The 20,564-nt window shown below is 65.2% G+C and overlaps 4 protein-coding genes and 1 long non-coding RNA gene across 5 annotated transcripts; 2 read left to right on the top strand and 3 right to left on the bottom strand.

Annotated features, from left to right (window-relative positions):
• Nucleotides 1–22: 22 nt before the first annotated feature.
• Nucleotides 23–3,292, bottom strand: VPREB3 (V-set pre-B cell surrogate light chain 3). Its single transcript, XM_027566203.1, has 2 exons — nucleotides 1,154–3,292; nucleotides 23–463 (listed from the first exon to the last, which is right to left on the bottom strand). The coding sequence occupies exons 1-2, from the start codon at nucleotides 1,200–1,202 to the stop codon at nucleotides 147–149; spliced, it is 366 nt and encodes a 121-aa protein (XP_027422004.1). The 5' UTR covers nucleotides 1,203–3,292; the 3' UTR covers nucleotides 23–146.
• Nucleotides 3,293–3,454: 162 nt separating this feature from the next.
• Nucleotides 3,455–5,184, top strand: C17H22orf15 (chromosome 17 C22orf15 homolog). The gene is made up of 2 exons (XM_027566205.1): nucleotides 3,455–3,640; nucleotides 3,742–5,184. Exons 1-2 carry the CDS (start codon nucleotides 3,463–3,465, stop codon nucleotides 3,864–3,866), a joined length of 303 nt encoding a protein of 100 aa, XP_027422006.1. The 5' UTR covers nucleotides 3,455–3,462; the 3' UTR covers nucleotides 3,867–5,184.
• On the bottom strand, nucleotides 5,180–7,035 carry CHCHD10 (coiled-coil-helix-coiled-coil-helix domain containing 10). Its single transcript, XM_027566204.1, has 3 exons — nucleotides 6,507–7,035; nucleotides 5,618–5,765; nucleotides 5,180–5,379 (listed from the first exon to the last, which is right to left on the bottom strand). Exons 1-3 carry the CDS (start codon nucleotides 6,756–6,758, stop codon nucleotides 5,360–5,362), a joined length of 420 nt encoding a protein of 139 aa, XP_027422005.1. The 5' UTR covers nucleotides 6,759–7,035; the 3' UTR covers nucleotides 5,180–5,359.
• Nucleotides 7,036–8,667: 1,632 nt separating this feature from the next.
• On the bottom strand, nucleotides 8,668–10,435 carry LOC113907270. The gene is made up of 2 exons (XR_003515145.1): nucleotides 9,990–10,435; nucleotides 8,668–8,904 (listed from the first exon to the last, which is right to left on the bottom strand). It is a non-coding gene; the product is annotated as an uncharacterized LOC113907270 (long non-coding RNA).
• Nucleotides 10,436–10,505: 70 nt separating this feature from the next.
• MMP11 (matrix metallopeptidase 11) lies at nucleotides 10,506–19,663 on the top strand. The gene is made up of 8 exons (XM_027566202.1): nucleotides 10,506–10,637; nucleotides 15,274–15,503; nucleotides 16,354–16,497; nucleotides 16,587–16,720; nucleotides 16,834–17,075; nucleotides 17,156–17,372; nucleotides 18,044–18,301; nucleotides 18,867–19,663. Exons 1-8 carry the CDS (start codon nucleotides 10,521–10,523, stop codon nucleotides 18,998–19,000), a joined length of 1,476 nt encoding a protein of 491 aa, XP_027422003.1. The 5' UTR covers nucleotides 10,506–10,520; the 3' UTR covers nucleotides 19,001–19,663.
• Nucleotides 19,664–20,564: the final 901 nt, after the last annotated feature.

Genomic DNA, 20,564 nt, shown 5'->3' with positions numbered 1-20,564 from the left:
GATCTCATGACCCTCAGAGCAGTTATTGTTGACATGGTGAGTGTTATTAACCCATTTCACAGAGGAGGAAAACTGAGGCTCAGAGAGAGGGTCCCAAGGTCAGGAGTAGAAGTGGCAGGCAGACGGAAGACACTCATCCCACACCCCTAGAATAAGTCACCCACAAAGCAGTAATAATCGGCGTCATCTTCGGGCTGCACGGGGCTGATGGTCAGGATGCAGGTGTTGTGGGCTGCATCCGCAGCTGCGGAGAAGCGGTCCGGAATGCCGGGGGCCCGGTGTTGGTGCTCCTCTGAGCGGTAGTAGAGGAGCAGGCGGGGGGCGCTGCCTGCTCGCTGCTGATACCAGGATACGCCGAGGTCCCCGACGATGGCGTAATGGGGGCTGATCGTGCAGGACAGTTGGGCCACTTGTCCTGGGAAGACCAGCAGTGCTTCTGGCTTGGTCAGGGCTGGCTGGGAGGCTGAGAGACACACACTCAGGTCTGGCCTGGGCCCCTTCCCTCCAGCCCCTGCCCCACAAAGCCTGGGTCAGACTCCCCGGGAGAATCTGCTCCCAAAAGCTCACAGCCAGTGCTGTGGAATCAGCACTGTGTGGGCCACAGAGCGGGCAACCCTTAAGCCCCGTCTTCCCAAGGAGCCACATGCAGCTAAGGGTCCAGAATAAAGAGGGTGGGCTGGTGGGCTCTGGGTCCTCCTGCTGCCCACCCTCATCCCTTTCCCTGCAGACCCCCATCACTTAGGTCACTTCGGCTCGTCCAAAACCTGGCTACAGGCTGACCACCCCCAAGAGGCCGCCTGGGCTGTTACTATATCCATCGGCTCAGCCTCCGGCCACTGACTGCTGGAGACCTCCTCAGGGATAGCTTGTCCCTGAGGCCCTGCAGGGCAGTGACAAGGCCACACCAGCTTCCCCTCTGAAAAACTGAGTAGGAGACCAGTCTCTGAGAGCCCCCCAGAGTCAGAGTCCAAAGGTGCCCTGGCTATCTGGTCACTCACCAGTGGGGAAACTGAGGCCAGGTCTCCTGTCCCCCTCAGGGCCCCTTCGGAAACCATCCCCCCTGCCCACTACGATTTACTTCCCCGCGATTTACTTCTAGAGCCCCGTGCTGTCTTACACACCCCTAGGTGAGCCAGGCCTTGGGAGGGCTCACCTGCCAGGAGGGCCCCGAGCAGAAAGAGGGCCAGAGGCGGGCAGGCCATGGCCAGAGGCAGGGAGGCAGGCAGGAGTCCGCTGTTCTGCGGGTGGCGCTCCAGGTGCTTCGGGACCTCCACACAAGGGAGGCCGCTGGACCCTGACACGACATGCAAATCGTCAGCCCCCCCACCCTGACAGCGGGGGAGGGCGGTGCCGTCTCCCCGTCAGCCAGTGGGCCCCGCAGGGCCGCCTGAGGGCAGGAGCTGGAAATCCACAGGTGCAGTCAGAGCAGGTGGCTGCTTTCCACCGAGGTCTCCTGTGTACGGTCACATGCACAGACCTCACACGTGTGGCTCGAGGGTTTTACACACACACACACACACACACACACACACACACACACACACACACACATCTCTGTAGCCTGTACCCAGACCAAATTTTAGAACATCTCCATCGCCCTAGAAGGCTCCCTCAAGTGCCTCCCTGACCTGTTACAGCCCTCCGCACCAATGTTATAAAGCTCCCACAGTGGGCCCCTCTTTATGGCACTTCTGTGACACTGCAGACAAAAGACTCCCTCCTCGGCGGCTCGAAAGACAAAAACCCCTTGACAAACAGGGGTGGTGGCTGGAGCCAAGGGTGCAGGCCGGAATCTGGGCACAGCCGCTCCCGACCGTGCTGCAGGACTCGGGTCCCCAGACACAGTGGTGTCCTGGGGAGAAAGCACTGGCCTGTGCGTCTGGGGAATGCTGCCCGGGGCCACCTCTGAGCACCTGCTGCCATCGAAGTGCGTCCTCCAGGTGGGGCTTCAGCCGGTGCTCCTTGCCCTTTCTCCAGCTATGAATGCCGAGGGAAGCAGAGCAACGCTGGTGGGCTGCGCTGGGATCTGGGCCTCCTCCCGCCTCCGGCGCTGAGCTCTGCCCCCAGAAGGGCACAGATGGCCTGACCACCTTGGGGGGAGGGCCGCTGAGAAGGAGGTCTCCTGAGTCCAGACGCACAGAGGGGCCGTGACATGGTGCAGCACACTGGAGAACACGGCAGCTTCTTAGAAACAGAAGCATACTCTCCCCGGACGGTCCGGCACCCCACTCCCAGGATCTGCCCTCAGGAAAGAGAAATAAATGCCTGTTCACCCAGAGACCTGCTGGCGAGTGTCTGTACTGGCCTCTTCATCATCACCCCATGCGGGAAACAACCCAAAGAGCAGGCAGCGAGCGGATCCACGGCACCTCCAGGCAAGGGGACCCTCCTGGCGTGAGAGGAAGGGGCCACCGACACGGGGACGACCCCGGTGGACCCCACACGCAGGAGTGCAAGGCCCTGCCCCGTCGGCCGCCTCCCTCTTCGTGACAGCCTGGCTGGGAGTTTGGGGGGACGAGGGACATGTTCTGTATCCTTAGTGTGGAGAACACTCCGAAGAGTGGCTGTGAACTGTATGCCAATCATACTTCAACAAGAGCAGGGGACAGAAGACGGGGAGGCCGGGAGTGCGCCTGGGAAGGGGGCCTGCAGAGTTGAGGATGCTCCCCCTCCAGGAACCTCCGACTCCCCGCCTGGGAGCTCTGTCTCTCCTTGCGGGCGGCGGCGGTGGGAGGGCACTGGTCTCTGGACAGCTCTGGGCCCGAGGCTCCAGCCCCCACTAGAGCCCTGCACCGGGAATGCCCGGACCCTCCACAAACCCCGTTACCCGGATACTGGCCGCTCAGACCTCTTGGCAGCTCCCACTGCCACAGAGACCAGCTTGGAAGCTGGGTCGGGGGGCAGGGGAGGGAACCTCAGTCTTCCCTGATCCAGTGAGGGGGAGAAGGCTGAGGATCCTGGACTAGCTGCAGGGACCGCCTGGACTGAGCAAGGAGCTCCGCTTGAGCCCACCCACCCATCACCCTCTCCACCCGTACACCTCCCACAGGGCCCCACCCTGCAGTCGAGCTCCACCCCAGCTCCTTCCCCAGGTCGGAAGTTGGGGGTCGGAGGGATCTGTCCCCACCACGGCCATGTTTATCAAGGTGATGTTCGGAGGTAAGTGGGGTCCCCTGTCCTAGCAGACAGGTGGGGGTGCGTTCCCTCTGCCTTGGAGGGGGAGAACGAGGAGGCGGTGTGGGGAAGGGGGTGTCCATGGGATGACATCCATGGGGAGTTGCTTGAGGGAAACAGGCGGGCTCTTCTGGGCCACACAGCTGCTGTGCCGCTGCTGGGGGAGCGTGTGTTCCAACTGTCCCATCTCTTCGCTGGTCAGGGGTCCTGCAGCTTCGGGGAGGGGGGGCGGGGAACCTGAGCTTCTGGTGGAGGCGGGGCTGCATGGTGGAGGCAAGAGTCCTTCAGATGTCTGGGGAGATGGGCGGGAGGAAGGCAGAGCATCCTGGTCTGGGGGGAAGGCGGGTGCCATGCGCCCACCTCTGCCCCTCTCCCACAGCCAGCTGCTGGGAGCTGGTGAACACCTGGTGTGGCCTTGGGACCCTCACCGCCCACCTGAGGCAGAGCGGCCAGGTGCCCCCTGACGGTGAGGGGGGGCAGCAAGGGTGCTGGAGGACCGGCTGAGGGCCCCCCCGCCCCAGCGGGGGTCGTACCAGCCCTGCCCTGCCTCCCTCTCCGCCCTCCCAGCGAGCGTCGCCCTGCTGGCTGAGGATGGGCACCTGGTGAGCCTCGCCGAGGGGCTGGAGGAGGGGCCTTCCCCAGCGCCCTCCGTGGCCAGCCCCCCGCTGCAGGAGGGGGGACCTATGTCCTGATGCAGATCATCAGTAAGTGGGGTCCAAGATTTGCGCCCCCCTGCAGTGACGTTGGAATATAAGAAGAGACAGGGGCACCCATGCCCTGCAGAGCCCCCAGCCTGGCCAGGACCCAGCCCTGTCCTTCCCATCCAATGCCCTGTCCTGAGCCCAGGCGGGGGTAGTAAACACGTCCAGAGTCGGGGGGGCGGGTACGGACCACCAGCCTCCCAGTGATCAGACTCCCTCCCTCCACAGAGGGGGAGGGAGGGGACCCCACCCGCTATGAGTGCCTCCTGGAGAACCCGGATGGGTGGCATCCAGAGCTGGCTGGTGAGTGTCACTCACACAGGAGAGCCTGGGGGCAGGGGCACCTGCCCACCCGCACCCTCAGGCAGGGTTTCCCGGGCCTCACAGAGGAGCCGCGCTGGCGTCGGGCCTGCTCCCTCAGGGCGACGGCCGGAGGCGGCGCCTGGGCCCTCGGCGTGGCCTCCAGAAGCAAGGTCCCCCTCCACAGCCCCGAGGGGTGGGCTCCCTGCTGTCCAGGACCCAGGAGCCGGGGCCTTGAGCCAGGTAAGGAGGAGACACGGACCCCAGGGGGCTGCTCGCACCCAGAAATGGGACCCCCTTCCCAGGGGACAGATGTTTGTGCTGAGAGGTGGACCGCAATGCCAGCCTCCCTCAGAGACACACGTAAAGCCACGTGACGGGACACAGTGTACCCGAGGGCAGGTCCCCACCAGCCCTGGGGGCTCGGTGACTGGGGAACGTGGAATAGGGCCTGGTACACAGTGGGCGCTCTGTGCGTAGACACTGAGTGAACTCAGCGGAGGCAGCAGCTCCGAGTGCTCGACGGCACTGAAGGGCCTGCTCCTCTGTGCCGGCAGGCCCTGTGACCTGGAACGTCACGGCCAAGCGGCCGAGCTGGACTGAGATCCAAGGGGGCTGGCCGTGACCTCTGCTCATGCGGTCAGGTGCAAAGGCCCGAAGCATTCCTCCTGCTGAATCTGCAATTACGGGGAAATTGCATCAGCAAGAGGGGCAAGGTGACCGACAGAGCGTGAGGCCACCGAGGGGCCCCCAGAGACGAGAAGGAGGCGGCACGCTCCTCCAGGGTCTCCAGCTGGCCGGAGTCGGACGCCCTTGAGGCTTGAGGTCAGCAGTTAGTGCCTCACCATCCGGTCTGCGCTGCCCGTCGGATTACGCAGGATGACAAGGTCACCCTCCCCACAGGGGGCAGCAGCTGAAGGGGTGGCACCCCACCCCGCAGTGGGACTTCCATCTCCCTCCCCCCCGCCCCCCGCAGACAGTCCAACAAGAGGAGACACAGCAGGTTCGGCTAAAATAAAGGCTTTTAATTGCACGTTTTCATCTCAGGTCATCTGTGGGGTGAGGGACCCCCTCCTCACTCTGGGTCCCAGCTCGGTGGGTACAATCTGACGTCATGGTCCGGCTGTCGGTGGGAGGGGGGTGCAGGTGGGTGCAGGGCTGGCCACCCAATCTGCTCTGGTCTCTTAGGGCAGGGAGCTCAGACCTGTAGAGGGAGGAGGTCAGGCCGAAGGTACAGGAGCCGCCGGGAGGAGCAGGAGCACCAGGGAGAAGTGGGAGCACCTGGGAGGCAAAGGAGCAGCCAGGAGGAGAGGGAGCACCAGGGAGAATCGGGAGCACATGGGAAGTGCAGGAGCACCTGGGAATAGCGGGAGCACCCCGAAGGAGTGGGAGCCGTGGACCGCCCTTCCCACCCTGGCGCCAGTCGGGCAGCAGCCGCTCACCGTGGTTGTACTTGCACTGCTTCAGGGCCTCGCTGAAGCCCTCACACAGGGTCAGGTCGCTCTGGGTGGTGGAGCAGTCCAGGAACTGCCTGATCTCATAGGCACAGGGCCCCATCTGCAGGGGCTGCGGGGCGGCGCGCTCCGGGCCCTGGGGCACAGCGTGGGAGGCAGCCGGATCAGCTCGGGCTGGGCACCCGGGAGAGGACTCCAAAGCTGGGGGTGGCGGCTGCCCCTCCGCAGAGCCCCCGGCCCTGGTGCCTCAGGGGTCCCTAGCGGGCAGTGTGCCCCAGGTCTTAGCGGCTCCATCCCTGAAATAGGGTGAGCCCACAGCCCTCTCGAAGCCCCTGCCGCTGCTGGTGGGGTGCGGGAACAGGGGCAGGTGGGGCAGGAGGCGGGACATGGGTCTAGAAAAGCCCAGGGCAGTGCTGGTATGAACTCCAGGCCGACAGGTTCTAACACCTTCCTGGCTCAGCCACACTGATCCTCATGATCCCTGACCCCGTCACTAAGCCCAAATGTGGCTCAGGACTGGTGGGGTGCCCAGTGGGGTACAGGTCGGCAGGCCCAAAGTCACTGACTACCAGTCACCCTTGGGCTCAGGAAGGGGCCTCCCGGGGGGTGGGAGAGCGGGCACTCAGGAACTCCAACAGCCCTCCCTTCTACTAGGGTTGGGCGACCTAGGGCTATCTCTGACCCCTAAGCACCTTGGTTTCCCCATATTTAAAGGGCTGGTTGGTGTCTGCCCACGGGGTTCTAGGGACCTTGGCCTCAGGGGATGGGTTGGGAGAGCCCGCCTGTGATGACCCCAGGCCAACAGCCGAGTGACCAGTAGGATCCTTCTTGCTGCGGCTCTGTGTCGGGCCTCAGTTTCCCCTGAGCCCTTGCTCACCTGCTGGGCCGCAGGCTGGGCGGGCTCTGAGCTCCCCCCACTGAAGGCTCCGGTCAGAGCGCTGCCCACGACGTGGCCCACAGCCGAGCCCACGGCCACTCCGGCGGCGGTGGTCGCCATCTGCGCCATCAGGCCGGGCTGGCCCGACGGGGCGGGGGCCGGGGCCGCGGCCGAGGGCGGCGGGTGCGCAGGCGGGTGCGCGGCAGAGGGCGCGGCGGGGCGGCTGCGGGATGCGGGGAGAGGCGGGGTCATTCCCGGCCGGACCCCAGGCCGGGCGACCACCGTCCTAGACGCGCGGCGGCAGCCCCCGCCCCGCCCCCGCCAAGATGGCGCGGCCGTCACCAAGGTCACGCCGCCGCGTCCTTGCGGGGCCGCGCTTCCCCCGCGCCCGCCCCCGGCGCCCGTGCCGGCTCCTACCTGGCTGGCCGCGAGGCCACGCTGCGGCTCCCCCGGGGCATGGCGGCGGCGGCGGCGGCGCGGCGGGGCCGGACGAGCCGAGTCGGAGACGGCGACCGCGGCGCTGGCTGTGGCTCAGGGACGGCGGCGGCGGCGCCGGTCCCCGCCGGCGGGGCGGGGCCGGGGCGGGACTGCGGAGACACGCCCCCGGCGGGAGGCCCGGGGCCCGGTCACGCGGCACCCCCGCGGGTCCCTGGCTTCTCCTTCGGCAGCTCCGGGGGTCGGTGAGCCTGCGCCCTCCGGGCCGCCGGCCCGAGCTGTGTGCGCCCTGGAGAATCGGAGCCGCTGTGGCAGCACGCGGAGGGCGCGCGCAAGGGCCACGGGACGGACCTTCAAAGGCCGCGGCGGAGCGCGGCAAGCCGAACCGAGGGCGGTCTGGCGATCGGCCGAGCCCTGCTCCCCCCTCCCGCGTGGCCCCAGGGTCGCGGGTGGACTGGGGCGGGTACAAAGCACTCACCCCCGTCCCGCCCCCAGAAAGCCTCCCAGGACTCTCACAGAGCACCCGCCAGGAGGCATCCGGTTCCCCACTCGGCTCAGTTCAGTTGCTCAGTCGTGTCCAACTCTTTGCGACCCCATGGACTGCAGCACCCCAAGCTTCCCTGTCCATCACCAACTCCCGGAGTTTACTCAAACTCATCTATTGAGTCAGTGATGCCATCCAACCGTCTCATCCTCTGTTGTCCCCTTCTCCTCCCACTTTCAATCTTTCCCAGCATCAGGGTCTTTTCTTATGAGCCAGTTCTTCACATCAGGTGGTCAGAGTATTGGAGTTTCAGCTTCAGCATCAGTCCTTCCAATGAACACTCAGGACTGATTTCCTTTAGGATGGACTGGCTGGATGCAGCGCCAGACACCGACCGCGTTTACCCCGTGTGTCCTTTCCAATGGCTGTCCCCTGCGGGCCTAGGGGCATTGGTGCGGGTTTGAATCCTGTGGCCTTGAATTTTACGCCTTAGTTCCAGGTCCAGGGCAGGGCCATCCGGATTCAGGATGCTTCCCAGCCCTTCAGGAATGGCAGGTTTTCATGGTCCTTTCTGAGTGAGTTCTGAGTGGTCATATTGGTGCCCTTGGCAGGGAGGGCTCCTGACTTTCCTATCTTCACATCACTGTCCCCAACCCCCAAGAGAGGCCTCTTGGCCCAGGGACTGCAGGGAGGATGAAGTCAGGAGCAGAAGCATGGGGTAGGGGGCTCTGGTGGGCAGAGGAGGCCCCTCTGTGAGGAGGAACGGCAAGCGAGGAGGGAACAGGGGCACCGGCAGTGCCTGGCAAGCTGGGTGATGTCACGACTACGTCCCGACCACACAGTCCTCTCAGCCAGCCCGAGAAGCAGGGCCCTCCCCTGACCCCCATCTGGGCCTGGGCTTCAGTTTTCTCCTCCCTGCAATGGGGTGACTGTTTGCCTCCAGGAGAGGGGAGCATGTAAAGGTGGCCACTCTCTTCTGGCAGACATGCCAGGCCTGGGCCAGCCTCCACCCCTTTGCTCCTGCAGCCCCTGCTGACCTGCTCCTGTTTGCCACACCGGCCCCTCCTGGGCTGATCAGGGCCCCCCTCCTGCAGGAAGCCCTCTGGGACAAGCCCAGCTTGCTGTAACTGTGGCTTTCCACTGTGACCTGCAACGTGGGAGGCTGTTACTTAAAACTCCCATGACTGGTGGATTGCCGGTCCCCAGAACAAGGCCACGCATCCCTGGAGGCCCTCGAGACCATTTAAGGTAGTTAAACATTTTTACTTTATGCATTTTCATGTGTATCAGAAAGAAAAAAAATGTATCATCAGTTCATCAAATCCATGATTTCTTGACCAATATTGCTAAGATGAGGCTGAAATAGGCATTTCCATTTTTAAAAAACTGAATCACTCTGAAGAAACAGATGGCAGGCTTCCCTGGTGGTCCGGTGGTTAACAGTCCATGCTTCCAGTGCTGGGGGCATGGGTTCGATCCCTGAAAATTTTAAAAAGGAAGAAAAAGATGGCTCCCCCGTCCCTGGGATTCTCCAGGCAAGAACACTGGAGTGGGTTGCCATTTCCTTCTCCAGTGCATGAAAGGGAAAAGGGAAAGTGAAGTCGCTCAGTCGTGTGCGACTCTTAGCAACCCCATGGACTGCAGCCTACCAGACTCCTCCGTCCATGGGATTTTCCAGGCAAGAGTACTGGAGTGGGGTGCCATTGCCTTCTCCAGGCAAACGGCCTGCTACTGCTACTGCTGCTAAATCGCTTCAGTCGTGTCCAACTCTGTGCGACCCCATAGACGGCAGCCCACCAGGCTCCCCCGTCCCTGGGATTCTCCAGGCAAGAACACTGGAGTGGGGTGCCATTGCCTTCAGCCTGCTGCTGCTGCTGCTAAGTCGCTTCAGTCGTGTCCGACTCTGTGTGACCGCATAGACGGCAGCCCACCAGGCTCCCCCGTCCCTGGGATTCTCCAGGCAAGAACACTGGAGTGGGTTGCCATTTCCTTCTCCAATGCATGAAAGTGAAAAGTTAAAGTGAAATTGCTCAGTCGTGTCCGACTCTTAGTGACCCAATGGACTGCAGCCTACCAGGGTCCTCCATCCATGGGATTTTCCAGGCAAGAGTACTGGAGTGGGGTGCCATTCGGCCTAGGGAGTGAGAAATCACGGCTGTCTTCCCTCTTCTCGCCCTCTAGGGGTCTCTGTGGAGCCTCCCTGGAGAGGCCGCGGCGGCTCCGGGGACTGGAGGGGGAGGGGGGGTTGAGTCAGCCGGTGGCCCTCCCCTCGCTGCCCGTCTCCTCCCTTTTTAGGCACAAGCTGGGCGCCCTTTTTAGGCGCAGCCTCACCCTGCGGGCCACTGCCCGTGTTTCGGCTCCCCGGAGATAAAACAGATTGCCTGCACCCCGGGTCATCACAAGGATTGTATGACCGTTTCCCAGTGTGCTCACCACCCTCCCTCTGATTCTCAGAGACGCGCCCTCGCCTCAGGAGGCTGCTCATCCCAGGCCAAGGGGCGGCGTGGGGTCCCCAGCGCCCCGCACAGACACTGCCTTCTGACCACCTCCTCCCAACAGCTTACCTGCCAAGAAGGCCTCCTGACCCCTCATCCTGCCCGGTGGTTTGGAGAAAGCCTCATCTGGCCCCTCCTTCTCGGGGCCTCAGTTTCCCCCTCTGTGAACTGGCGGATTCTGCCAAGCTGACGTCCTGGCCAGCCGCCTCCCCGTGGCCAGTGTCCCCCGGGACACAGCTGAATGTCCCTGCTCGGGATGCACCTTCCCAAGTTGGCCTGTCAGGAGGCGGGGGCGAGCAGGGAAACCCGACTCCTCTCAGACGGCCCATCGCATTGGGGACGCTGAGGCCCGGAGCAGCGGCACCCTCCTGGCCAGGGTCATTCTCCCGCCCCGCCCCGTCCCTCCGGGCCTCCGAGACCGCAGCCCGGCCCGCCCCGGGAAGGACCGGATCTGCGGGCCGGGCCACCCCCCTTCCCTGGCCGCGGGCGCGGGGCGAGTGCAGAACAAAAGCGGGGGGCGGGGCCGGGGCGGGGGCGGGGCGGAGGCTATAAGGGGCGGCGGCCGGCGGCAGCCCAGCAGGCCCTGCAGCCCCGGGGCGGATGGCTCGGGCCGCCGGGCTCCGCGGCGCGGCCTCGCGCGCCCTCCTGCTCCCGCTGCTGCTGCTGCTGCTGCTCCCGCCGCCGCCGCTGCTGCTGGCCCGGGCCCCGCGGCCGCCGGTGAGTGCCCGCCGTCCTCCAGCACCCCCCGCCCCGCCCCGCCCTCCACGCCGAGGGGCGCCGGCTCGCAGAGCTGGATCCAAGGGGGTGCCCGGGAGTGGCCCGGCGCGGCCCGTTACCCCGAAACGCTGTCTGGGTGCCCCGGGGGCGTGGTGGATAGTGAGCTTCCCGTCCCTGGAAGTATGCAAGTGAAGCCGGCGCCGGGATCGCTCGGGCTGGCTGGTGAGCGGGCGGGACTCGGTCGGGCGCTAGACGCACGCCGCCAGCCCCCCAGCTCCCAGACCTGCCCACTCCGCGCCCGCCCGGCCGCGATCCCGGGTGTGTGTGTGTGTTGCAGGGGAGGGACAGCGGGAGTGGCTACAGGGCTCCCGACTCACCGCAGGGACAAAGACCCGCGGGTCCCCAGCTGGCGTCAGCCGCCAGGTGTGTGGCCTCGGTGAGCACACCTCCAGGCGGGAGGGTTGAGGGAAGCGCTGTGGGGAGGGCATGCGGGGTCTGAGCCTGGAAGAGACGGATGCTACCGCCTGGGACCTGTGAGTGGCGGGATTGGGAGGCTATGGAATCAGGAGGCAGCCTAAGCGTGAGAGCTCCGGTGTGGCCTGGCGGGGGTGGTAGGGGGGGGACGCCCCTGTGTGTGCCAGCCTGCGTGTGCCCTAAAGGCTGCGCCCTCCCCCACTGCTGGGGCTTCGGGGGACCAGTCACAGCCTAGGCTACTGCAGGCGCACAGCTCCCCGGGAGCCCGGCCCACGCGGGTGTGCCGCTGAGCCTCCAGCCTGTCGGGGCAGGGGTGGGGGGCAGGGATGGGGTCGTTAGCGGGGTTGGGGGCAGACGCCCAGGCAGACTCTCTGGGCACAGCTCCGGTGACAAGGGAGGTCTGGCAAGCCTGGGCCCCTTCTGTCCAGCCACGCCAGCTCTGCCCTGGCCAGTCTTGCCCCCTGGCAGCGCTGGGGATGGAAGGGGGAGCGGGTACCTCAGTCTGGGGGCCCTGCCTCCTCCCCAGCCCCGCCCGGCCCCCTAGGCCTAGGGGCAGAGTCTAGGGGTCACCCTGGGGAGCTGCTGAATCCGCGGGTTTAGGAACCGGAGGGACCTGGGCTTTTGAACCACGTGGCCCTAGGTGAGCCCTCCGGCGCCTCGGTAGCCCTCACCCCCAGCCTTGTCCAGGTGGGCGGGTGGGAGGCGACAGTGCCCACTGCTGGGCTGAACAGCGTCTGCAGGGAGGCCAGGAGAGCTGGGCACACGGACACGTTCCATCACCTGGAGCTGCCACTGTGCCACTTGTGCGGGGTCAGGCGGGGTCTGAGCCGGGCTGTCATCTGTCACGCCACAGATATGCAGGGGGCACTCGGGGTCGCCTCGGACATGCTTATCCCTGGACGGCTGTTGGCAGGGCCGGGAAGGCTCTGTAAATATTTATCCATCCCAGCTCACAGCTTTCAGGGTTGATGAAAGCCCCGCCGCCCGCCCACTGTGGGGGACCCCGCCTTCCCTTCTGGAGCCAGCGGGGTGAGGGGGTGGGGGAGATGGACCTGCCTGCCCAGGAGCAGGCGGTGTGACTCTGGCAGGTCACTTGACCTCTCTGAGCCTCAGGGAGGGCCCGGGATGGTGTGCGGATGCTCTCTGCCTTCCTCCCAGCCTGACCAGTGTCCTCCCCTCGGGGTCGCCTCCTGCCCACCGCAGAGGGGGTGGCTATGGGGACCTGGGCCAATGGCAGGCAGGCCGGAGAGGGCATGCCCGGCTCAGCCGTGCCCAGCACTTCCCAGTCCAGGGGCCCCCGCCACTCCCAGCCGCTGGCTGCCTCCCATTTTCCCGATTGCAGGTTGGCCCCGAGGCTGACCGGAGCCTCTGGCTCAGCTGGGAGACTGAATTCCCCAAGCAATTCCTCAAGGATGTGTGAGGCTGTGGTGTGGTGCCTATCCGGGAGAGGTGGGGTGAGCGGACTGGGCACCTCCGCCCAGGGCAGGCCCAGGGAGATGCTGGCTGACGAGCAGGCAGGCCTGCAAGGAGGACGAGCAGCCATCTCAGGAATGTGGGTTTTGGAGACAAGCCACAGCTGGGGGGGTGGGGGGGCCATGGGTGGGGAGGCCTGATCCCCAGGTCTAGGTCCAGCTCTGGGCTCCCTCGCCGTGTGACCCTGGGCCAAGACCTGGACCTCTCTGGGCCCCGTCTCTTCCCCTGGGAGGTGGGGCGATGCCTGCTCCCCAATCCCCCAGGGCTGTGGATGAGGCAGACGGGGTGTGTGCTCATCCCCACCTCACTGCCTTCCAGCAGCCCCGGGCGGGGGGGGTGGTGGGGACTGGCGCACCCAGGTGAGGATCAGGCCTTGGAGCTAGGGAGGGCCCCCCAGCCCCAGGCCAGAAAGGACACGGGGAGACAGAATGCAGGAGGGCGGCAGAGCAGGGGCCAGCGGTGGGGAAACTGAGGCCAAGAGCCTGTGGACGATGTGCTCCAGGAAAGGACCTCGCTGCCTGGGGCCCGGATCCTAGAGCCTCCAGGAGCGGTGACCATGACGTGGGCAGGGAACCGGAGGCCCCGGCTTGCAGGTGGACCCGGCGCGAGTCACTCTTCCTCTCTGGCCCTGAGAGCTTCCTTCCAGCTGCCGCTCCTGTGTTCTAATGTCAAGTCTGGAGGCCTGGGGGGCAGGTGGGGGCTGACTGCCAGGTGGGGGAGGGCAGGAATTTGGCAGAGCAGCGTCCCAGAGTGGGAGAAGCCAGCCCATGGAGGGGACTCTCTCCATGCCTGCTGCCCCAAAGGGCGTTATAGAGAGAGGTCGGTTACCCCTTCGCCATGGCCCCGTTCCCATTGAACAGATGGGAAAGTGGAGGCTGAGAGAAGGCTGTGACTTGCCCAGGGTCTCCGTGGCATGGAACTGGGCCTGCTGAGTCTCAGGCCGGGGATCTCGCTGCTGCACTGAGCACGCCAGGATGCAGGGGTCTGGGCCTGGACCTAGCGCCTCGTGGGGGCAAGAGAGGAAGGCACGCTGGGCCTGCCTGTCACCCTCCACCCCACCGTGGCTTGTTGCTCAGGCCTTCCTGGGGGCAGAGGAGAGGGGAGATTTCACTCGCTGGCAGGCTAGGCCCTGGGCTCTCTGGGGCTCCGGGGGAACAATGCAGCCCTGGTCTTTCTGAGGAGGGTCCTTGGACCTCCACCAGGGTTGAGGAAAGGATTTCTGTTCCTCCTGGAGGTCACGGAGCCGACATGGGGAGGAGCAGGGGCAGGCCCGGGGCCCACATCCTCAGTGTGAGACCTGGACGTGTGTCCTCCCACCTGACGCTGGGGGTGGGGGGTGGGGGCCGGGGGGGATCCAGTGAACCCTGCCCCCAAATTGTCTGGAAGACAGCGGGTACTTGGTCATTTCCCCTTCCTCCTCTTCGTTTGCCCTGGTGGGGACAGTCCCTCCCCTGGGGAAGGGGGACCCCAGCCTGAAGAACAGAGCAGAGCTGGGGTCAGGGGTGTGCTGGGAGCGCAGAGAGCCTCCTGCTCTGCCTGCTGGTCATTCCTGGTGGCTCTGGAGTCGGCAGCTGGTGGGGAGCGGCTGGGGTGCTCGTCTGAGCTCTGGGGTGCCCAGGGCCTGGGAGAGTTGCCAGAGGCTGAGGCCGAGGGTGGGGCCCTGGCGGCCCGGCTCCTGCCCCAAATATGGCTCGGGAAGGCCACAGCGGCACTGAGCAGACAGGCCGGGCCAGACGGGCGCTGAGGCTCCCGGCCTCTCCCCCAGCTCCGCTGTGACCCTCACCTGCGGCCCGGGGTGCCAGGGCCCCCGCTTGGTTCTGCCGTGTCTTTGCAGGCTGATCCCACGGGCTCTCCCTGCCTCTCTGAGCTTCCGCCTTTTCCAGGCAGGGGAACCGCGACCTCCAGGCTGGGACGCGGGGAGGGTGTATGCGCCAGGTCAGAATCACCCCTCCACCGGGAGAGCGTGGTCCAGGGGCCCTGGCAGGGTGGGGACCGAGCATCTGGGAACTGCCAGCCACCCCCACCCATGCAGAGGGGACATACAGACCACACGGAGGCTGTGCCTCCGCTGCAGCAACTGGAGAACACCCAGCCGCGGCCAAACATAAATAACTAAATAATAAAAGTTTTAAAGATCGTTACTTAAAAAAACAAGTGTGCCCCAGTGATCGGACCCCAGTTCCCGGTGCCCTGAGTGGTGCCGGCCCTGTGCTGAGCATGGCCTGGTTGGTTCACCCCCAGATCCACACTAAAGGGTGGGATCACCCCTACTAGTCAGGTGAGCAGATGCAGGGGGGGAGGGCGGCAGCCCCTCCATGCTGGTGGGTGGCCGTGGTGGGTGTCCTGGGCAGGAGCCAGCTCACGGAGCTGGAGAGGACAGACCTGGGGGGCTGGGGGCGCCCAGGAAGAAACGCAGGGGGAGAGGTGTCTGCCGGGGGTGGGGGTCCCTTCAAGGCTGTGCGTGAAGAGGGCAGGCGGGCCTGCAGCCCCACCTACCCGTCCCCGGCCCAAACGGCGGGAGTAAGTGACCCTGGGCACCTGGGGCCCTCCAGGAGGGGGCGGGAGGCCTTGGGATCAGCATCTGGACGCCAGTCAGCCCGCGCCAGAGCGCCATGCTCCCCGACGGCCTCCGCTGGAGTGAGGCTGCGCTGACGCCCACACCGCTGACCCGGGCCTCTCTCCCGCTCAGGATGCCCCCCGCCGCCACCCTGTGAGCAGAGGGCCACAGCCCTGGCCCGACGCCCCTCCCGACAGTGACGCCCCCGCCCTGGCCACCCAGGAGGCCCTCCCGCTTGCTGGCCGCCCCAGACCTCCCCGCTGCGGCGTGCCTGACCTGCCCGATGGGCCGAGTGCCCGCAACCGACAGAAGCGGTTCGTGCTGTCGGGCGGGCGCTGGGAGAAGACGGACCTCACCTACAGGTAGGGCCAGTGGCCACGAGCTGGCCTTTGATCTCCACCTGCTGTCTGAGACACGCTGGAGCTGGGGGGAGGGCAGATCCCTATGGCCAACAGGCTGGAGTGTCCCCCAACTCCCGTGCCCACTGCTCAACACCCCAAACCCACACTTAGATGCACTCCCATGCCCTCCCTTGGGAGCACGGTCTCCACACCCACCTGGCCACCCCACACACCCGTGGGGCACGGCCGTTAGTCACCCACGCAACCTCTGCGGGCACCGTGCTGCGGGCCAGGCCCTGGGACTCTCAGTGAGGGAGGCAGACACGGCCCCTCCTCCGGGGGAGCGAGGTGCTCCCCACGCCCGGTTCAGCTCTAGCACCGCACTCGGGACCCTCACAGGGAGGGACCCACTGGGGCAGGCCAGGTGACGGCTCGGGTGACCTCGGCCCCTGGCGCTGAGACTACACTTCCTGCAGTGGGCGGCGAAGATGGGTGTGGTGTCCCACGTCGTTGCAGCGGGGACTCCTGGGGCCTCGGAAGTGTCCTGGGCGGGGAGCCTGGGGAGCAGGAAGGGCAGGTCTTGGGGTCCAAGGCCTCCCCACGGTCAGGTCTGGGAGGGGGCCTCGGGGCTCTTGGGTCCTTTCCGCCCAGTGCAGACCCTCGCGGCCACCTAAGGGCACACAGACCACACAAAGCTGTGCCCATGCAGTGTGGGGAGTGGTGCGCACCCTCAGAGCACACTGGGCCCACATCACGCACGCCTGCCCCCTCACTGTGCATCCGGGGAAACTCCTGGCCCCGACAGCCAGCGGGGCTGACGCTACCCCGTGAGCCAGACCCAGGCCCCCCTCACCGCCCCTGTCCTCCCCAGGATCCTCCGGTTCCCATGGCAGCTGCTGCGGGAACAGGTGCGGCAGACGGTGGCGGAGGCCCTCCAGGTGTGGAGCGATGTCACACCGCTCACCTTCACCGAGGTGCACGAGGGCCGCGCCGACATCGTGATCGACTTCACCAGGTGAGCGGGGGCCTGAGGGCACCCCCACCCTGGGAAGGAAACCCATCTGCCGGCAGCCACTGACTCTGCCCCTACCCACCCCCCGACAGGTACTGGCACGGGGACAATCTGCCCTTTGATGGACCTGGGGGCATCCTGGCCCACGCCTTCTTCCCCAAGACCCACCGAGAAGGGGATGTCCACTTCGACTATGATGAGACCTGGACCATCGGGGACAACCAGGGTAGGGGCTGGGGCCCCACTTTCCGGAGGGGCCCTGTCGAGGCCCCGGAGCCGGGCCCGGGCTCTGCGTCCGCTGGGGAGCTCGCGCATTGCCGGGCTGTCTCCCTCTTCCAGGCACGGATCTCCTGCAGGTGGCGGCACACGAGTTTGGCCACGTGCTCGGGCTGCAGCACACGACAGCTGCGAAGGCCCTGATGTCCCCCTTCTACACCTTCCGCTACCCACTGAGCCTCAGCCCAGACGACCGCAGGGGCATCCAGCAGCTGTACGGCCGGCCTCAGCTAGCTCCCACGTCCAGGCCTCCGGACCTGGGCCCTGGCACCGGGGCGGACACCAACGAGATCGCGCCGCTGGAGGTGAGGCCCTGCTCCCCCTGCCCACGGCTGCCTCTGCAGCTCCAACATGGGCTCCTCCTAACCCTTCGCTCTCACCCCAGCCGGACGCCCCACCGGATGCCTGCCAGGTCTCCTTTGACGCAGCCGCCACCATCCGTGGCGAGCTCTTCTTCTTCAAGGCAGGCTTTGTGTGGCGGCTGCGCGGGGGCCGGCTGCAGCCTGGCTACCCTGCGCTGGCCTCTCGCCACTGGCAGGGGCTGCCCAGCCCTGTGGATGCAGCCTTCGAGGACGCCCAGGGCCACATCTGGTTCTTCCAAGGTGAGTGGGAGCCGGGTCACACTCAGGAGACTGCAGGGAGCCAGGAACGTCATGGCCAAGGGTAGGGACAGACAGACGTGATGAGCAGATGGACAGACGGAGGGGGTCCCGGAGTTTTGGGGCCCAGGAAGAGCGTGACTCACTCCTCTGGGCACAGCTGGGAGGCTTCCTGGAGGAGGCGGTTCTCGAAGCGGGAGTAGGATAAAAGGTATTGCACCCCATGAAGCACGTGTGATCCTTGCCCCTAGAGACAAGGCTCTGGGGCTCAGAGGTGGTGAAGTGACCCACATGAGGGCACAGCTTGGAGAATGTCGGGAGGGATGTGAGCTCAGTGTGCCAGAGATGGGAGCCTGGAGCATGCCAAGGGGCAGGGCCTGCTGCCTGAGAGCTGGCACTGGGGTGGGCAGCCAAGTGCAGGGATGGAGCGGGCGCCCAGGTGGCCTCTTTGCTGCTCAGAACGACCTTTCCCATGTATACCTCCCAGCGCCGCTGGCATTGCCCAGTGTCCTTCTTGGGGGCAGGAGTACCAAGCAGGCATTATTACTGGCCTTTTGTGTTTTATGGACAACGAAACTGAGGCTGGGAAGGTCCGAGGTGGTGTTGGTGGCGGAAGGTGGCCGCTGGGCAGCCCTGTTGCAGCACACACCCCCCACCCACCGTTTCTCCAACAGGAGCTCAGTACTGGGTGTATGACGGTGAGAAGCCGGTCCTGGGCCCCGCGCCCCTCTCCGAGCTGGGCCTGCAGGGGTCCCCGATCCATGCCGCCCTGGTGTGGGGCTCCGAGAAGAACAAGATCTACTTCTTCCGAAGTGGGGACTACTGGCGCTTCCAGCCCAGCGCCCGCCGCGTGGACAGCCCTGTGCCGCGCCGGGTCACCGACTGGCGAGGGGTGCCCTCGGAGATCGACGCGGCCTTCCAGGATGCTGAAGGTGTGCAGGGGGCAGGCCTCTGCCCGGCCCCCTCCCATTCCGCCCCTCCTCCTGCCAAGGACTGTGCTAACTCCCTGTGCTCCATCTTTGTGGCTGTGGGCACCAGGCACGGCATGGAGACTGAGGCCCGTGCCCAGGTCCCTTGGATGTGGCTAGTGAAATCAGTCCGAGGCTCCAGCCTCTGTCAGGCTGGGTGGCAGCTCAGACCAGACCCTGAGGGCAGGCAGAAGGGCTCGCCCAAGGGTAGAAAGACCCTGGGGCTTCCTTGGTGGCTCAGACAGTAAAGCGTCTGCCTGCAATGCGGGAGACCTGGATTCGATCCCTGGGTCAGGGAGATCCCCTGGAGAAGGAAATGGCAATGCCCTCCGGTACTGTTGCCTGGAAAATTCCATGGACAGAGCAGCCTGGAAGCTCCATGGGGTCGCGAAGAGTCAGACACAATGGAGCGACTTCACTGTCTTAAGGGCCACCTGAGGTCCTCAGGTTTCAAGGAACCCAGCAGTGGCCAAGGCCTGTGCCCATCCCTCTGTCCACTTACCAGGCCCTGACCCTCCTGTCTCCTCAGGCTTCGCCTACTTCCTGCGTGGCCGCCTCTACTGGAAGTTTGACCCCGTGAAGGTGAAAGCCCTGGAGGGCTTCCCCCGGCTCGTGGGCCCCGACTTCTTCAGCTGTACTGAGGCTGCCAACACTTTCCGCTGATCACCGCCTGGCTGTCCTCAGGCCCTGACACCTCCACACAGGAGACCGTGGCCGTGCCTGTGGCTGTAGGTACCAGGCAGGGCACGGAGTCGCGGCTGCTATGGGGGCAAGGCAGGGCGCTGCCACCAGGACTGCAGGGAGGGCCACGCGGGTCGTGGCCACTGCCAGCGACTGTCTGAGACTGGGCAGGGGGGCTCTGGCATGGAGGCTGAGGGTGGTCTTGGGCTGGCTCCACGCAGCCTGTGCAGGTCACATGGAACCCAGCTGCCCATGGTCTCCATCCACACCCCTCAGGGTCGGGCCTCAGCAGGGCTGGGGGAGCTGGAGCCCTCACCGTCCTCGCTGTGGGGTCCCATAGGGGGCTGGCACGTGGGTGTCAGGGTCCTGCGCCTCCTGCCTCCCACAGGGGTTGGCTCTGCGTAGGTGCTGCCTTCCAGTTTGGTGGTTCTGGAGACCTATTCCCCAAGATCCTGGCCAAAAGGCCAGGTCAGCTGGTGGGGGTGCTTCCTGCCAGAGACCCTGCACCCTGGGGGCCCCAGCATACCTCAGTCCTATCACGGGTCAGATCCTCCAAAGCCATGTAAATGTGTACAGTGTGTATAAAGCTGTTTTGTTTTTCATTTTTTAACCGACTGTCATTAAACACGGTCGTTTTCTACCTGCCTGCTGGGGTGTCTCTGTGAGTGCAAGGCCAGTATAGGGTGGAACTGGACCAGGGAGTTGGGAGGCTTGGCTGGGGACCCGCTCAGTCCCCTGGTCCTCAGGGCTGGGTGTTGGTTCAGGGCTCCCCCTGCTCCATCTCATCCTGCTTGAATGCCTACAGTGGCTTCACAGTCTGCTCCCCATCTCCCCAGCGGCCTCTCAGACCGTCGTCCACCAAGTGCTGCTCACGTTTTCCGATCCAGCCACTGTCAGGACACAGAACCGAACTCAAGGTTACTGTGGCTGACTCCTCACTCTCTGGGGTCTACTTGCCTGCCACCCTCAGAGAGCCAAGGATCCGCCTGTGATGCAGGAGTGAGTGAAGTCGCTCAGCCGAGTCCGACTCTTTGCAACCCCATAGGACTGTAGCCTACCAGGCTCCTCTGTCTATGGGATTTTTCAGGCAAGAGTGCTGGAGTGGGTTGCCATTTCCTTCTCCAGGGGATCTTCCCAACCCTGGTCTCCCGCATAGCAGGCAGACTCTTTACTGTCTGAGCCACCAGGCAATGCAGGAGACCTAGGTTCAGTCTCTGGGTGGGGAAGATCCCCTGGAGAAGGGAATGACAACCTGCTTCAGTATTCTTGATTGGGGAATCCCATGGACAAAGGAGCCTGGAGGCCTACAGCCCATAGGGTGCAAAGAGACACGACTGAGCAAGTCACACACACAGAGCCCTACGTGGATGCTCATAGCGGCACCTCATAGCTGCCATGTATCAGGTGTTGGCATGGGCAGCCATCAGCAGGGGGCCATTTCTGACCCACTGCCTTGTTCCACCGGATACACGGGTGCCTTCCTGTGTGTCGGGCCCACTCGGCTGTCAGCGCCCAAGGGCAGGGCTGTCGGGAGGCACAGGGCACA

Source organism: Bos indicus x Bos taurus, chromosome 17 (assembly GCF_003369695.1).
Source record: "Bos indicus x Bos taurus breed Angus x Brahman F1 hybrid chromosome 17, Bos_hybrid_MaternalHap_v2.0, whole genome shotgun sequence".
NCBI classification, from domain to species: domain Eukaryota; kingdom Metazoa; phylum Chordata; class Mammalia; order Artiodactyla; family Bovidae; genus Bos; species Bos indicus x Bos taurus.
Note: the sequence above shows the minus strand (reverse complement) of the source record. Positions and strands in the feature narration are given on the sequence as shown.

Coding starts and splice junctions, on each gene's coding strand:
- CHCHD10 (XM_027566204.1), bottom strand. CDS start 6,758: ATGACCCCGCCTCTCCCCGCATCCCGCAGCCGCCCCGCCGCGCCCTCT. Junction 5,766..6,506: donor CCCAGCCTGCGGCCCAGCAG/GTGAGCAAGGGC, acceptor GCTGTGCCCCAG/GGCCCGGAGCGCGCCGCCCC. Junction 5,380..5,617: donor GCAGTGCAAGTACAACCACG/GTGAGCGGCTGC, acceptor CTCCCTCTACAG/GTCTGAGCTCCCTGCCCTAA.
- VPREB3 (XM_027566203.1), bottom strand. CDS start 1,202: ATGGCCTGCCCGCCTCTGGCCCTCTTTCTGCTCGGGGCCCTCCTGGCA. Junction 464..1,153: donor GCTCGGGGCCCTCCTGGCAG/GTGAGCCCTCCC, acceptor TGTGTCTCTCAG/CCTCCCAGCCAGCCCTGACC.
- C17H22orf15 (XM_027566205.1), top strand. CDS start 3,463: ATGTCTGGGGAGATGGGCGGGAGGAAGGCAGAGCATCCTGGTCTGGGG. Junction 3,641..3,741: donor CGGCCAGGTGCCCCCTGACG/GTGAGGGGGGGC, acceptor CCGCCCTCCCAG/CGAGCGTCGCCCTGCTGGCT.
- MMP11 (XM_027566202.1), top strand. CDS start 10,521: ATGGCTCGGGCCGCCGGGCTCCGCGGCGCGGCCTCGCGCGCCCTCCTG. Junction 16,721..16,833: donor GACCATCGGGGACAACCAGG/GTAGGGGCTGGG, acceptor TCCCTCTTCCAG/GCACGGATCTCCTGCAGGTG. Junction 17,076..17,155: donor ACGAGATCGCGCCGCTGGAG/GTGAGGCCCTGC, acceptor CTCTCACCCCAG/CCGGACGCCCCACCGGATGC.